General features: G+C 37.3%; 1 protein-coding gene across 3 annotated transcripts in view; it reads left to right on the top strand.

Annotated features, from left to right (window-relative positions):
* SATB2 (SATB homeobox 2) overlaps positions 1 to 16,697 on the top strand; it is a 175,204-nt gene that overhangs the window by 19,870 nt on the left and 138,637 nt on the right. For all 3 annotated transcript variants that reach the window (XM_079135527.1, XM_079135525.1, XM_079135526.1), the window contains one exon: positions 8,603 to 8,779. In XM_079135527.1, the coding sequence (XP_078991653.1) occupies positions 8,603 to 8,779 (177 nt within the window). The remainder of the gene's footprint in view (positions 1 to 8,602; positions 8,780 to 16,697) is intronic.

Below are 16,697 nucleotides of genomic sequence, written 5' to 3'. Positions count from 1 at the left end.
AAAATAACATTTAGGCAGAGCTTAAAACCTGAGGTGATGAAGCAAATGTTAGTATAAGGACAATTTTTATTGACTCCTTTTCTTGAGTCATGGGATTCCAGGTTGCAAATAGCTTTTCCAGAGAGGATAATGAGAATGGGTGAGAGGCAAATATGTCTCCATGTGAATACCGTTTTAAAATTATCCTCTCAGAAGCCTCCAGAATAAAATTTAACTTAAAAGAAGATGTAAAATCCTGGTATTTGCTAATTATGATATGGTTACTTTTAACTCACCATTGAGTCCCAAGACTAAGGTATGCATTTCTAATCTCCTGTGAATAGAACCTTCATAATTTAGTTTCAAATTAAGTGTCCTTCAGGAAAATGCCTTACCTTTGCACTTTGTGTGATATCCAAACTCATGCCTCTACTTTTTTCCTTTAAAAAACAACAACATTTATTCCAGGATCAGCAAACATTTCGTTTCTCTGTAGCTACTAAATTTTAAAAAGGTGCTGCAGTCTCTCCATGCAGAACATGGGATGGACTACTGACAAGACCCCCCAAGGCAACCGCTGAGCACTTACCCTTTTGAGTCACATACAATGCCCTACGATAGTTCATGTTGATGGACCAACAATTTCTGTCCATCGTGAACATGCACAGCCCTGTGGTCTGGCAAGCTTCCCTTGGACAGGACGTGAGCCCCTGAATCCGCTTGTGCAGATCATTTCCTAGAAAGCTCCTTCGTCTACTGATGCTGAATGCAGTGCAGGAGGCCCATAGTGATGCAGACAAGTCTGACAGCTGCGGAGTTTTATGTAAAAACCAGAATCAGTGCTGTCTATTAATGGTGGTGACTGATGTCTAACTGGAATTAGCATTTTGTTAAACTGAACTAGTTTTACTTTGGGACTACTATAGGTCAGGCTCAGGTTGGGCGGAGGATGGAGGAGCACAGACTTGGCTAATGGTGGGCCTCTCCTCATGCCAGCAGAAGTCCTGGCTCTCCTGACATCAGGGAATTCAGTTCTGTGGACCAGGCTTGCCATGGCAGGTTCCCAAGTGTAGCTCTGACTTTTTGTTTCCATAAATTGTCACAACACTCCCCACGTGTGTCTGTGAGTCCTGGTTTTCAAACGACCACACTAGCTTGATCTGGCCACTGAATTTCTATGGCTAAGTTAGACTTAGGGATCTGGAGTTTATCCTTCATCCTTCAGACCTTCTCAGCTTGAGGACAGGCCTGAAATCAGAGGTGTGGAAGGCCAGAGCCAGTCTCCCTTTCCTATCCCTTGAAGCCCACTTGGAGCCTTTGGGGTAGCAAATGAGAGGGTCCACCTTCCCATTCCCATCCGACCTGTGTTATCTCTTTCTTCCAAAGTTAAGGTCAGTCTCGGGGACTGCAAAGAAGTATATAGTTTTATCAGAGCAAATTCTGAGAATAAAATATTTTCTGATAATCATTCCCCACCCTGATGTATTGGGAGAGGCTTCAAGGGGTTTGATTGTTGAAACTTTAGTTGGGGGTCTAATCCTGAGTTGCATGTAACAGCTGCACTATGGATTAACACAAAATCTAATTTTTGCATATATAGCTCAGTTTGTTCTTCCTCCTGATTGTAGAATTGACTATGATTGTCCCCCTACCTATCACCAAGAAATTGCTGCTGTCCCACTTGTGTCTCGGCTTCTGCTTCCTTTATAGTAAGAGTTAAGGACAAATGAAACTAACAACAAAAATAAGTGAATAAACCCTTTAGGAAATCTGTAGTTGATAGGCAAACAGCAGGGAGGGAACTGTAGCAGCTTAGGGGAATCCTGAGGGCCTCTGGCTGACCCACGAATCCTTGGACCGCTCTCTTACACCCAATCAGTGCTCTTCCATTTCTCTCAAAATTAGTGCAATTATTTTTTCTACTTTATTTTTATTACCCTATCTGAAATTTCTTCCATTATGTTTATTTGGGATAAAATGTGTTTCTTTTACAGTGAAGGCAGGCATGCACTGCATAATGACACCTTGGTCCACGATGGACCACACATATGACAGTAGTCCCACAAGATTCTACACCTAGTGATGTCGTGACCATGGTAGGTTAAATATACACTATGAGGTTTGCTCAAGGGCACCTACCAATGCATGTCTCAGAACATATCCGTGTTAGCCGAAGTATGACTGTATATCTGAGAGATAAAGAGACCACAAAGCCATTCCCCAGCAAAATGTAGTATCTTTTTATCTATTAATCTCTGAAAAACTTGAGATCAGCCCCTGGGGGGAGTAGGAGGCTAAAGTGGAATGTGGAACCCTTGGCTGCCCTAGTTCTGAAGGTTGTGTGCCTGGGAGAGGGGGACAGCAGGTGCAGGACAGGGGGGAGTAGGAAAGACACACTTGATCCTTTTTGAAGTTTTCCCTGGGATTCCAACAAGGAGGTGAGAGAAACCTTGTTATTTCTTTCTGTTTCTGGTTGCAGTTCTTGGCATTCAACTTTATTATTTTAGGGTGGGAAGAAAAGGCTAGAGGTTACTACTGGCAGCTTATTTTCGTTCTTGTCCCTGACTCAGGATGTGTGTGAGCGAATGTGTGAGTGCATGCTGTGTGTGAGGGAGTGTGACAGAGACAAAAAGCAAATATGAGGCTGTAGAGCAAGTAACTTGTTTTGTTTTTCTAGATAATTTACAATAGGAAATGGTGGTCCCTCGTTCCTTTCCTTCTTCCGCTTTAGGTGGTAGAATTTGTTGCAGTCTTTCAAAGGCCCTTGGTCTACAATTCACCTACTGTGGAGGTTGCAGAGTGTGGTGCTTTCTTCCGCTTCAGTGTATAGAAAGAACAGATATGGAAGGCTCTGCCCAGCGGCCTTTGTAATCTTCAGTTAGCCCTAAGACCTTCTCAGATTATGATAGAATCTGCTTGCCTGCCCCAGGGAAGGGAGTGGGTCCGGTCCCTGCCTTACTTCCAGAAATAGGTGGGCTTCAGAAGCCCTTAAAAAGTGGGAAGGAGAAAGCCTAGCCTGCTACCATCTCAGACTGGCTCTTGTCATTCAGAGGCAGTTCCAAGAATGAGGGTGGACCAAGAAGATAAAGGGTCTGGGGTGGAGGTTGAAGAGCAGTCTCATCCACACCACCCCATTCACAGGAGCCTTTGTCTGTGAGTGACTGAAAAGCACGAACCATGTTTGGTTTCTCCTCCACACCTAGTGCAATGCCTGACACCTTGTAGGTGTAAATCGACTTAAAAGCAACACAGAGCACTCTTAGCTGTACCAAGTGGTAAAGGGTCCTTCACTCAAAGGCCAAGCTCTTCGATTTCTGTGCCTGTGGATTTGGTGTATTGTTTCAAAGGAGTTGAGATGGGATAACCTGCACTGTTCTGCTCTTGCCTCATGGGGCTTCTCACTTCTCCCATAATCTTAATTTATTAAATGAGAATAATAACAACTGTCTCACAGGGTGACTGTGAGGAGAAAATAAAAATAGGTACATTAGACCAGGTGGTGCAACAGGAGAGAGAGGTTTGCTTGCTGGCCCAACTTTGCAGGGTGACTGAGTCCTGCCAATGAGACCCCATGCTGCTGGCTTGACTTTTATCTTTCACTGTTGAGGTAGAACATCAGGAGCATTCAGGAGTCCTTTTCTTTTGGTCACTTTCATAGCCAGTGTTGTGGCATTTCCTGAGGACTGTAAATGTAATTTAAAGTGAAGGGAAGAGGGGACAAAATCCTTCCTTATTAAAGAATTTGAATCAGTATAGTTAATAAAAAAAAATGCAGCCTATAATTTGGTTGGTGATTCTCAGAAGGAGATGCATTGGATTATGGAGTTTAAACAAGAGGGTTTCTGTTCCCTGGTCTCCTAAGATCTGGAACATAGAGAAAAGATAACTAAAGGGCATCCAAGAAGTGTTCAGGACAAGCACATAATTGTTGTAGTGTCAGTTTGTGATGAATTTATCCCTTGTGAGAAAAACCATTGTATGTGTTTATTTGGTGGATTGCTTAGAGTAGCACCATCTGATAGAAATATAACACAAGCCACATGTGTAATTTTAAGTTTCCTAGTGGCTACATTTAAAATATGTACAGGTGAAATTAATTTTAATAATATATTTGATTTAAGTTAGATCCAAAATTCTATTTCCATGTGCAATTAATTTTAAAAAAAATTATTCATGATAAAAAATTATCTATGATATATATTTGTTTTTTTGATAGTAAGCCATTCTAATGGTGTGTGTTTTACATCTACGGCACATCTCAATTCAAGAGGAGATGTGTTTAAGGGCTCATTTGCCACATGTGCTTAGTGACTACTATTTTGGACATGCAGTTTGAGAGCATGAAGTTTGGTGCTTTTTGACACTTCACCCTTTGCTATGGTCATGTTGAACTCCTCAAGCCATTATTATTTGCATAATAGGCCTACAATGATTATTGGTATCATTTGGCTATTCCATGATGAGACCATTCAGTGACTATTAGCATCACAGTTATTTAAAAAAAAAAATGCTTTGTTAGTAGGTATCATAACATTGCATATAGTCTGTGAAAAAAATTGATTTATTTATTTTCCCTCTGTAAGTTGGTATTAATACTGACAACTAAAAAGAAGAAAAATAAATTCCATTGTTTGCGAACTGTGTGTTAGAGAAATATATTACATAGTTGAATTCTCTAGACAGCTCTGTGATGTAATATTAGCTAGGAGGATTTTGAGCCTTACAGAGGTCAGATAAATTACCCACAGTCAGGAGTGACACTGTCAGGATCCCACCCAAGGGTCACCTATGTCTAACCTGCTGCTGTTCACCACCACATCTAACCATCTTCCTACATGTCTCAGTTCACAGGGCTGCTATGGTGCAAAGCAGCAATAACAATGACTGTAGCTATGCATTTTTTCAGAAATAATATCCTTATGAAATGGCAGTTTCAGCATCATTGCTAATGACAGTGGAAATTTGCATTTTTCCTAATGGAGAAGAGGGGTCCAGGTTTATTTTGCCTTGATGATGACAGTTCACCATATATCTCAACTGCCAGAATAAGTCTTGGCTTGGAGCAAATGGCTCAGGCCTGGGTGCCTGTGTTCCAGTGTTCCAGATTGAACTACCTGCCTGCCTCCTGCAATTGTAAAAGGCTTAGCAAGGCTTAGAATCGAAAGGTCCAAAGTTCTCTACTTGATCATCTGGAAATGGGTCTGTGCTCCAATAAAAAGAAAACTAATGCTGTAAGCTCAAGATACAGGGTTAGAGCAAGAGTTTTTCTGTTTTCTGCTTCTTGACCATTTCTGAATTTTGTTGTCAATGCAGCTTACTTTACTGTGGTTTCATTTATCAGAACTTATCTTTAATTCTTCCTATTTTGAATCTATTTTTTGAAGTCTTTCTAAATACCTTCTCTATCTTCTCATCTATTATCCCTTTCTCCTCTTTCTTTTCTTTCTCTTTTTTGCTTGGTGGGAGTCTTATGACCAAATGGATAAATGTCTCTTTTTGGAGGTATATATTTCTGCTCATCCTTTTTTAACCCCTTCTCTATACTCATTTTCTACTCATCCTTTTATGGTTTGTCTCCTGTAGGGATTTCTGTTTTTGAAGGCTTTTAAACCTATGCCTTAATTTTCTTGCCATCCTTGATTTTAATTGTTCTATTTTACTGTTTTTCATTTTTCTGGTAACTGCATATATTTTTCCTGACTCCTACTTCTTTTCTAAAAACTGTTTTTCATTGTACAACCATAATTGTTTAGGTTGATTGAGTTGTAATAAGAAGGTACCTTTTTTCGTGGGTTAAATATAACCTGTTTGTGATATTCTTTAGTGTCTCATATATGTGTGTTTCAGAACAAATCTTATTATCATACATTCCTGGTTAATGTTGTTTTATTTTATAAATGATTTCAGAGTTCTTTTTTTCCCCAAGTAGGTGATGCCCATGGGAGGTTGAGTTTGCTTTTTGACTGTAAGGAGTTATTGCTGTTGTATCAGGTGACAATTGCTTCCTTCAGTCACTGAACTAAAATGCTTAGGAAATATTTCACTTACTGACATTGATAAAATGCAAGTCCCTACATGTTATAGATCTCTGTGATTTTCCATTGTATTTCACATGTAACTGATTGAACTGTTAATATTATCTTTAAAATTAATAGGTCTTAAGTTTTTTCAGTTGACTATAGACTTGAAAGATTTATGGTGCCTACGTAATGGACACATCATAGATTATGGAGCAACTGGATTCATTTAAAGGTCTTATCTGTGATTCCCAGATGTGTGACACTCAGATGTTGACATTAGGAACTGCACATGGACTTTCAGCATTGAAACTTATGTACACACAGGTATTAGTGGTTAAGTAGCTTATGGCACCACTGGCTACATGGCCCTATGTGTGCATATGCTTGAATCATTAGAAGTAGGAATCAACCTGCTTCCTTGGACAAAGATCATATACCAGTATGTAAGAGTTAAAAGGTCTAAATAGGGGCTATTCCCTGTTGGTAAGGCTTCTCTTGCAAGGGTCCTATAAATGCCATTATGCTTACTCAGGAAGATTTTACAATGCTCTCCACTACACGGGGGCAGGGAGGACTCATATAGACTTGTTCTCACTTGTATCCCTGGATCCACAGGTGATACCTGGCACATAGTAAGTGTTCAGTGAATAAATGCTAGGCAAATGAATGATTGCAGAGATAATTTGGAGGAAATGTAACTCATACTATTCATTACAAGTCTTGAATATGTGTGGGGATAAACCCAGTACAAATAAATAAACATTGCATCCACCGGAGTTGGTCACAATTAAAAACTATATTTTATAAAGCATCACATGGCCAGACTAAATTCTTTTTTTTCATGTTTGAAAAATTGGTCTGCTCCACCATTGTCTCATATTTTCCATAAATATGCATGGATAGTGTAGCTGTAGACAATAATACTGCTTTGTTGTTCTCAGAGTGGACACTGAGTCAATAGCTGTCCCAGGTATGGTGAGACTTGTTAAGAATGTTGTGCAGTCTTAATAATAATTACCATGATCTTTAATGATAACAATTCTTAATGAGTATTATTATTGTTAATAATGATTATATTTAATAATTACACCCAATACTTATTATCTTTAATAATAATAATTAGCACATGGGAACCAGTTGTACCATTATATTATCTTTAGAACAAAAACCTAAATCTGTGACCCAGTAGTTTATAGAGTATCTGCCCCCACTCTCAGTTTTCCAGATGGGAGAGTCAGGAGACTTCTAGAGTCAGGTGACAGGGAAGGGTTTCTGGAAACCTTCTGAGTGTCAGGGCCCTACTCTCGTATGGTCATTTCACAGAGGTCTTATTTTCATTATGACGCACGTTCACCGTGACCATCCAACCCTCCACCTCCCCATCTCTGCCTGCCTACTCATCCTTCATAACTTTTGATTTTTTTCTTGCCCAAAGACCCAGAGCAGATCCTCATTCCATAACATACTAATTTGTGTGAATTACGTGGGGCAGAGTCCATGTTTATCACTTGTATATTGGTAAAACTTTGATCTTTGTCTGCCTTGGCTATGTTTAGATTTAAATGCCTGTATGCCTTTTTTTTTTTTTTTTTTTTTTAATAAAAAACAGTTTAAAAAGTGTTTGGTGAATTAAACATTTTTTAGCTTTTCACACTTTGATACAAAGCAGAGAAATATTTCAGTGACAACAGATTTCAACAGATTTTCAACTAGACTAATTTGCTTTATTCTTTAGGGTAGTTTACTTCTTTCTTCTGCAAACACAAGAAAAGATACTCTTTTTCCACTGGTAGCTGGTGTTAGTGTATAATAATTTCAAAGAGATGAAATTTTCTAGTTGGATATATATTTTTGACATAAGTTAAATGTTAAGTCTTTCATGTTCAGAGTATTTTCAGGCTAATTGAGGACCAGTTTACCAGAATTAAAACAAAACAAAACAAAAACTTACAAGAGGGACTTTTAAAATTTCTAAGCAACTTAGTGCTAAGGCCCTAAGCAACTTAATAAGACCCTGTCTCAAAAAATGAAAAGAACTACAGATGCAGCTCAGTGGTTAAGCACCCCTGGGTTCAATCCCTGGAACCAAATAAATAAATAAATAAATAAATAAATAAATAAAATTCCTGTTGACTTTCTTTGTACATGTTCACATAACATCTAGATCCTAAAATCAAACATGCCTTCCTACTAGGTATCTTGTAAATAGAAGCTTTAAAATGCACTTTTAGACAAAAACTGATCAGAATTGAAAATATTAATGCTGATTAGTAGTCATGATAAAACTATGGACATTGAGGGATTCCAGGGTCTGTAAAGTCACCTTTACCTAAGCTATGTGCTAGGACACCTTTTCAATGACTGGAATCTGGGGGCTTCTACCACTGCCCCCTGGCAATTCTACTACAGTCTGATAGTAATAATAATAATGGGGGAGGGACAGCTTTCCATTAGGCCCACAGGACAAAGAGACTTGTTTACTCTAAACCAATGTTGATCACAGATGAGTGACTTTTATAACTGTTTCTTCCCTTCTCATGGTGGTGACTGAGCTCTACTTTGTAATGTTTTTTGTGTTTTATTCTTGAATTTTGTCCCTCCAGGTTTGATGATTCCTGTCTTCTGTGTGGTGGAGCAGTTGGACGGCTCTCTTGAATATGACAACAGAGAAGAGCATGCTGAGTTTGTGTTGGTGCGAAAAGATGTGCTTTTTAGCCAGCTGGTGGAGACTGCGCTCCTGGCCCTGGGGTATTCCCACAGCTCTGCAGCTCAGGCTCAAGGTATCACTCCATCTCCATCCTCCCTCTCTTCCCCAGCTCCTGTGTGTCATGATCTGAGGAAGAATCTGTTCCCTGAAACAGCTCTCCCAGGGTTGAAGGAGAACTGCAGGAGTTAGAATCTTTCCCAAACAGTGAGCAGCAGGAGGTTTCTTGTAAAAAGTCTTGTTTTCTTGTTGCTTGAGGAAGCATCTGAGCAGCACCTCTAGGCCGCTCAAACTGACTTGTATTTCAAGTTGACCTTCATAGGATTTTTGTGTTCATAACGCTAGTATTTTCTCGAAGTCAGCAAACCAATACTCTCGGGGCCAGTGCTGAGATGCTTGACACCTGATTTATTATAATTTACAAATATTCAGTTTTCTAAATTTATTTATAGCTTTTGGTCCTACAGCTTCTGCAATTTATGATCAGCTTTTAATTAAACAGAAAGAAATGGATGTATCTTCCCCTTTTGTATCTTGGAAAATTGTTCTGTAGTTTTGATGTGGTCCATTCATTTAAAAAAAGAAATCACAGTGTCTTTGTAATCACTTCCTTTTTTCTATTTAATTAACTATTAAAATTGCATCATTATTTCAGTGTTTGTTATATAATTCTAGGGAGCCCATTGTAAGCTTCTGTTGCTTCATTCTGAAGCACAGCCCATTGTTCTTTTATGCCAAAGAATTGACAAATAACAACAAAAATGCTGCCCAAACCTTGAAAAACTGCAATAATTTTTTGACCTGATAGAATTACTATTGGTGTTCAGCTGAAATGATTGAACTGTATAGTTTATGATTATGATTTTAACTAACAGAGAGAAAAAAAATATGTATATATATTAACTTCCAGGTCTCTTTTTATTTGTTAATTTCCTACAATACTGTCTTTACTTAACATTTGTGTTCCAGGGAGTTCTGTTACTTTTCGAGTTCTTCATATCAGTCCTAAGAAATGTCAGTCAGAATCTCATATTTTCTGATAGGGAACCCACGAGGGATTAAGCCTTTATAGTTACAAATATGGTGACCAAGTACATAGGATTTAAATTCCCAAGCTCTTGACACTGATTCTGTAAGTAGATCATTGATTTTACTAAAAATATTTTAGTTCCACCACAAAAGCAACCCATATGAAACCAGGGGTCAAGAATGCCTTCCGAGACTGGCAGTACCCGACGAGTTCCAGCGAGTCCAGGCGCAATCCGAGTCCAAGCACTTGGCCAATCTGGGTGCAGTTGACACTGATCTGGGTGCAGTGCTTTCAGGGCAGTGTGATAAAGGATGATTCATTTCCTTTCCCCGACAACTTTCATTCTTGTGTCCGGGAATAAGGATTCGATCCCAAGCAAATTGCAAACTGGGCACCTTTGCTTTTATTTCATGCTATGTGCCTGAATGAAATAAAAGAATCCTGCCTCCCTTCTCCCCATAAACTTTTCATGCCATTTTAGGGATATTTTTCTCTGAATGTAAAGGTCATTGTATCCCACTGCTTACATCCTGGTGTGCCAGCTTCCTGTTGACAGGGCTATCCATCTCAGTTAGCACGGCTGCTCAGCACGTCGTGAGCTCACATGTGGAACACAGAGCACTAAGTGGCCAAGATTTGATTCTTGGCACATGCTGAGGAAAGGGGCTCTCAGGAAATTTGCACTAGGGAGCCACACTGTTCTTTCAGTGATATGGACTGAGAGATCTACCCATCAAGGTGAGATATACTAGCAATAAATATGGTTAACAATGGAGGATTAAGTAGGGGATGAGTCAAGAGCTATTATTTCTTCCTCAAAGTTTTTTAAAACTGAGTTTAAAAAAATACTGAATGCCATACTTTCTGTAAGTTAAATGAAGGTGCTCTAGATCACAGATATTCTTTAGGTTGTAGGTAAGCAGAGGTGTATCTTTGAGTCCTGTACTGTAATCTCACAGGGGAAAAAACAAATCACAATTTGTTTATTTAGTTTCAGGCTGCTGATCTCTGTTTTGGATAAATGGAAAAACTTAGAACTGTTTATTTTGAAGTGAATGTATTAGATCCTTCTTGTTATTCAGATCATTAGAATCATGCATTTTGCTGTGCGTTTATTATAAACCAGATGGCATGCATGACAAGGCAGGTCATTCATAAGCTGGACAAACAGCAGTAAGAATAAAATACAAGAGGAGGTAGATTAAAACATGAGTTTTTGATGATTCAAGGCTTGAGGTTTTACGTGTGTAGTTTTCTTCTTTGCATTGTTTTGGTTTTGTAGTTTCTTGGTTTAGTGTTTTGTGACTCACCCAAGATAGGGGAGTTGTCCAGTGTCCCCCCTAGCAAATTGATTTGCAGCAGAGAAGCTGAAGTGCTCCTGGATCTCTTCTTCCTGTGCTGAAAAAATTAGGCAGAAACTAAGCTGTAAGGATAGTGGTTTCCTTGATCCTGTTTTAAAAATTTAGGTTCTTGAAATATGATTTTCATTTTGATGCGACAAAAGAGATTTCAGTAATTGAATTGGAAGAGTATTTCCGTTTGTGTGAAAAGAGAAAGTATTTAGCAATGTTATCATTTTGGAATGGTGCTGGAGTCCCAGTGAGCAGGCAGTGCACCCAAGCTCTTGTAAGCAGGAGATAGTCTCTTTTTCTGAGAGGATATCCCTCCAGGTAAGCTGTAAGAATTTTTAAAGAAACAATGTCTACTTTTAAAGGATAATAGAAATGCTACTAAAACGGTTCAGGGATTCTCCCACTCACATGTTTATGGTAACTTTGATTTGAAGGTCCCATACTGGGACCCAAGAGAGAATAGGGTACAAGATACTATGGTTCTAGCTGGCCTATACCCTTCATTTCCTAACACACATTTAGTGACTCTGTGACTCTCAAGGATCCAAGATGCAGGATCATCAAGACTGCTGTTTTGCACATGCAAAAATCTGAAAGGGGGCAGGCTCTTTGTCACTCCTACTTGGGGAGCATTATAGTCCCTGTTGCCCTCATTTTAAACTCACTATTTTTATTCTTTCCTCTCGTTTTTTTCCTTTTGGCCCACAAAGCTTTTGATAATAGCCATGAATTTCTTCACACAGTTCTGTGATTCTTGAAGAAGGAGATGCAGTCTTTTTTTTGGGTGGTGGTGAGGATTGAACTCAGGGTCTCTCACACTTGCTATGCAAGTGCTCTACCACTGAACTACATCCCCAGGCCCCAGGTGCTGCAGTCTTTAGCCTGCCAACTAAGTAGCTATCTTACTGGCGCGTGGGTGGTAGGCTTTGGAGGTGGCTGTGATTACAAGGTGATATCTGTGCATATCTGACTTAATTTGTAAGTGAACATTTTCTCCTCTGCTTTCTATAAATTTTTGAAATAAATTTTAAAACTTATTTTTGGTCAGAGAATTTTATTTAAAAATGAACATGCAGAGCAATAAATAAGCAAAATATCTTTTTTGCCTGAACATTATTGGCGTCAAAACTATAAGTTCAAGAAGAGGTGTATTAATCATTTCTTATTTATGTTGGAACAATTACATTTATTCGGTCATTTTAAATTATATTTTTAAAAAGTGGCACAGGAAAATGTAGTAAATTTTAAGTGAATTAAGCAGGGTGCCAAATAGTCTCAGTTATGTAAAATTCCACATATGTACATAGAAGAAAGACAAAGGAAAAATATATCAAAATGTCAGCAGGATGAGTGATGGTGTTATATGAGATTTTCTTCCAATCAGAAAAACAAATATGTAAGTAAAGTAAGAAATTCTTCTTCCTCTGTGAATTCTTCGATGAAGAAGTGGAAAGTTAGAATTTTTACCTTAGTCCCACATATAAGCAATTCATCTTGTTCTTAATTTATCCATAAAAATGAAAACTTACACATGATACAAATGTATTTCTGTTGTTTATTCTTCGGAAGATTAAAAAATGAATGAATAAGTCACTAATGAACCCCTCCCTATAATAGATAAACCAAGGTATTTCTTAGAGTTTTAATAGTGCTAGGTAGCAACCAAGCAGTTACTATATGTCAGGTACTATTCTCAGAAATTTACCTGTACTAAGTCATTTAATTCTCAAAATAGCTTCTTGAGGTAAGTTATAATATATTTTCAATTTTATAGAGAGGACACTGAGGCAAAGGAGTGGGAGGGGAGTAACTTTCTCAGGGGTGCATCCTGGTTTGTAGGAGAGTCCAGATCTGAAGCCATTGATCCACCTGCAGAGCAGGGTCATGAACCACAGAGTGACTTTGTGATTGGTATGATTCTAAAGCAGTTTAGACTTGGAATAGGAGACACACCCCACATTTTTTTTTTTTCCAGCAATTGAACCCAGGGGCATTTAGCCACCGAGCCACATCCCCAGCCCTTTTTAAATTTCTTTTTTTTTTTTTTTTTTTGAGGCAGTCTTGCTAAGTTTCTTAGTAACTCACTAAATTGCTGAGCTGGCTTTGAACTTGTAGTCCTCTTGCCTCAGCTTCCCTAACCACTGGGATTACAGGTGTATGCCACTGCACCTGGCTATGAGCCACTTCTATTTAGTATTTTTCTCTTTACTTTTTGACATAAGCCCTAAAAGAGGACTTTTGGTAGGATGCTTACTAAATACATGATGATTATATACATTTGGTAATGATAATAATACATATGTTTCCTTTCCATGATGATACTTTTTCAAGGTAACTGAGACGAATTAATTAAAAACAAGCAAAAACCCAACCCCCACTGAATTGCTATCTATTGAAACCAACTTCTAAAACTTAATAGAGGGCCTGTAAGTTGAGGATTTCAAATATGCAATTCTTGCTTATGAGGCCAAACTGAGTCCTGATATGAAAATAAAACATATTCCTTAGAAGTTCAGACCTTCAAATTAATTAATTCAGCAGTCTTAAATGCTTATCTTGTGTTAGTCACTAGTACAGCTTTTTTTTGGAGAGAAAAAAAACTGGGAAAAAAATCTGTTTTTATGAAGTTTATATTTTGTAGTATAATTAGTCATAAAAAACTTAGTATGTGAAGTTATAAGTTGATTTTTGACCCTCTGAGAAATATCCTATGCTGAGGATCAGAGAATATAAATACATATAAAATTTCTTTACAGATTTGGTGCAAATTTGTAATAGTCACTTGATTTCTAAAAATGCCTAAGAATTCCCCCTCCTCTTGTTAGCTTTTGGAAATAGATAAGGTAAGAAGCATGGGTTAAGTTTTCTAGGAAATTCTCATTTTGTTTCATTAAAGAAACCTATTTGCCAGTTCAGGACATTGTTTTCTCTAGGTTCAGAACAGGCCTGTCTTTAGCTTTGGCTGTGGTTGGTGAAGCTGTTCTCATCTTAGCTTTTTCTTCAGAACACGGGACTGGCACTTGTGCTTGACATTGAGGCAACACTGGAATAATGAATGAATTAACCTAATGCTATTACTTATCACCCTGTAGAAATGTACCTATTCCTAAAAAGTATCAGTTTACTTCCTTCAGTAATTAGACTTTAGTTCACTGGAATCTTTTTTGTTCTCTTATAAAAGATTATATGTAGCACATTGTGAGGTACACAAGAATTAAATATATGTCAAATGAGTGAAGACAGTTGTGTTTTTACCAAACTTCATCCATAATTTTTCCCTTGTCCATTACTGTGAAGTTGGTTTCTATTCATGAATTAGCTGTCTTTTTTTTTTTAAACGAAGAGCGAAATGTAATTTGTCTTTTTTATTGATCAGCTACTTCATTTCCAGATTATTCCAGGTCATTATTCTATAGTTAATGTTTTGGCTATGTTTATAGTGGCAAAATACTCCAGTAATAACTTTTTGAATGATAAAGTTTGTTATTCAAAAGGTACTTACAGAATTGCTGGGATGTAAATTCTTCTGATAAAAATTAGAGATATTTTGTCAATATTGATCTGGATCTCCAGATTTAAAAGGCATTGTTTATAAGAATAACTTTGGTCTGTGAACTAGAAACAAGGATAAGATTTAAAGCCAAAATAGTAATTATATTTTCATAAAAAAGGAATGGCTTCATTTATTCTATATTATCATTTTACATATTTTTTATTTATTTACTGTTGTGTATTTTCCAGTAGACTAGTATTTTATGATATACGTTGGGAAGACCTTTACATAGAAGTTACATTTAAGGTAAATTCATCAGTAGAACTGAATAATCTTTCAGTTTAATTGGTTCATTATATGAAATACTGTGTTCTTTGTTATTTCTGTAACCCCACAGTGCTGGGGACTCGAACCTGGGCCTCCAGTTTGCAAGGCAGGCACTCTACGTGATGGGCTATATCGCCAGCACGAAATACTGTGTTCTTAAACTAATTTCTAAATTGTTTTTATGGAAACATGCAACTTATAAATATTTGAGAAACCTGTGTATTAAATACTTTATAATCTCCTCATCTAGGATCAACATTTAGAAATTCATGGCCAGTCCTGTCTCTTCTTTGTCCCAACCCACTTTTTACCTCTACCTTTTATTTTAAAGTGTATTCTGAACCTCATATTGCATGCAGATATTTTATTAAATATCACTAAATGATAAAGACTCTTAAAAACAACCTCAATGCCATCATTATTCCTAAAGAAAAGATAAACCTTTAATATGAAATATCCAGTTAAGGTTCACATTTTTCTAATTATTTTATACTTTTTTTCAAGTGTTGGTTTACTCAAATCTGGAGTCGTACATGTCTATAATTTATACTTGGTGATGTGTCTACTAAATCTTTCTGAATCTCTGGGTTTTTCCATCCTCTTAAATTTTAAAAAAAATTTCTTAAACTTATTTGCTTCCTTAATTCAGAATTATTTTTGTTTGCTAAACTTAATGAAAATCCTAACCCTATAAATTCCTTCAAATACTATGACTTCAAAGGAACACTTAGTAAGCTCAGTCATAACCTTGGAAAGGAATTCAGAAATTCACACTTTTTTAAAGGGAGGATGGTTAAAAGACATATGCTGTTTAGAAGCCAAAAGGCTTTTATGCTCTGAACATTTGACATTTTCCCTATTGAAAATGTTTAAAATGATTTCTCATCTTATCTCGCTTTCTCTGCTTTTTTCTTTGGCTCGCTCTCTTTTTTTTTCCACTTCTCCTTTTTTAATTAAACTCTCATGTTTGGGAGGCTTTCAGCAGTTTTTTTTTTTTTTTTCTTTATAAGGCAATGTTGAAGAAAGGTGCATATTTAGAAATTTTAGGCCTTGGAGCAAACTTTTAACAAACAAGCTGCTTTTTAAAAAAATTCTGTGGCTCCCAAAAAAAGAGCTGAAAAAGCTACCCAAAATTGCTTTTAACCACGTCTCAACCCTCATTAAAGCTGGATGGGCCAAAATGTAAAAACACTGGTGGCATGTCACAATTCTTTAACAGACCCCCATGTTCTCCTCTCCTGTGCTGCATAAAACTAAATTTCCATGCATGTGTCCATGTGCATACAGCAAAACCTGTAACACTACTTTGTAACTAAGTGCCAAGGGAAAAGTCATGCTCATCTTACTTATTTTCTTGCCCAATATATGGTTGAGTATCAAACATAAGTGTTTGTAGTTCTGTATTCTTTGTATGTGTTTATTTTGTCATATGTATGTTATTTTGAATACATACATATGCATTTGTGGCTCATATGAAAGTCAGCTGAGAGAAATATTGTCTATATATAAATTTGTAGAGGGTGAAGACTCTGTCCACCTTGATTTTGGGGGTGCCTAGCCTTGAGTAGATGGTACTTGATAAAAGCCATTGGGGGTTTTGAAGTAGAGGTGATCTCACTTGACTTGACCTTTGACCTGCAATTTCTATTTGAATGTTTATTTTAAAAATATTCCATCAATAGAAATAATTCAGTAGAAGTTTATGATTTCCTGCATGGTGAAAGAAGCAATGTTTTCAGTTATCTGTTTTGTTTGGGGCAATTATCTATAGTTGCAATTAGTTTTGCTGGAC

The sequence above is a fragment of the Sciurus vulgaris genome (assembly GCF_902686455.1).
Source record: "Sciurus vulgaris genome assembly, chromosome: 3".
NCBI lineage: Eukaryota > Metazoa > Chordata > Mammalia > Rodentia > Sciuridae > Sciurus > Sciurus vulgaris.
The sequence above is the reverse complement of the archived record's forward strand: the minus strand, read 5'-3'. Positions and strand labels throughout refer to the sequence as shown.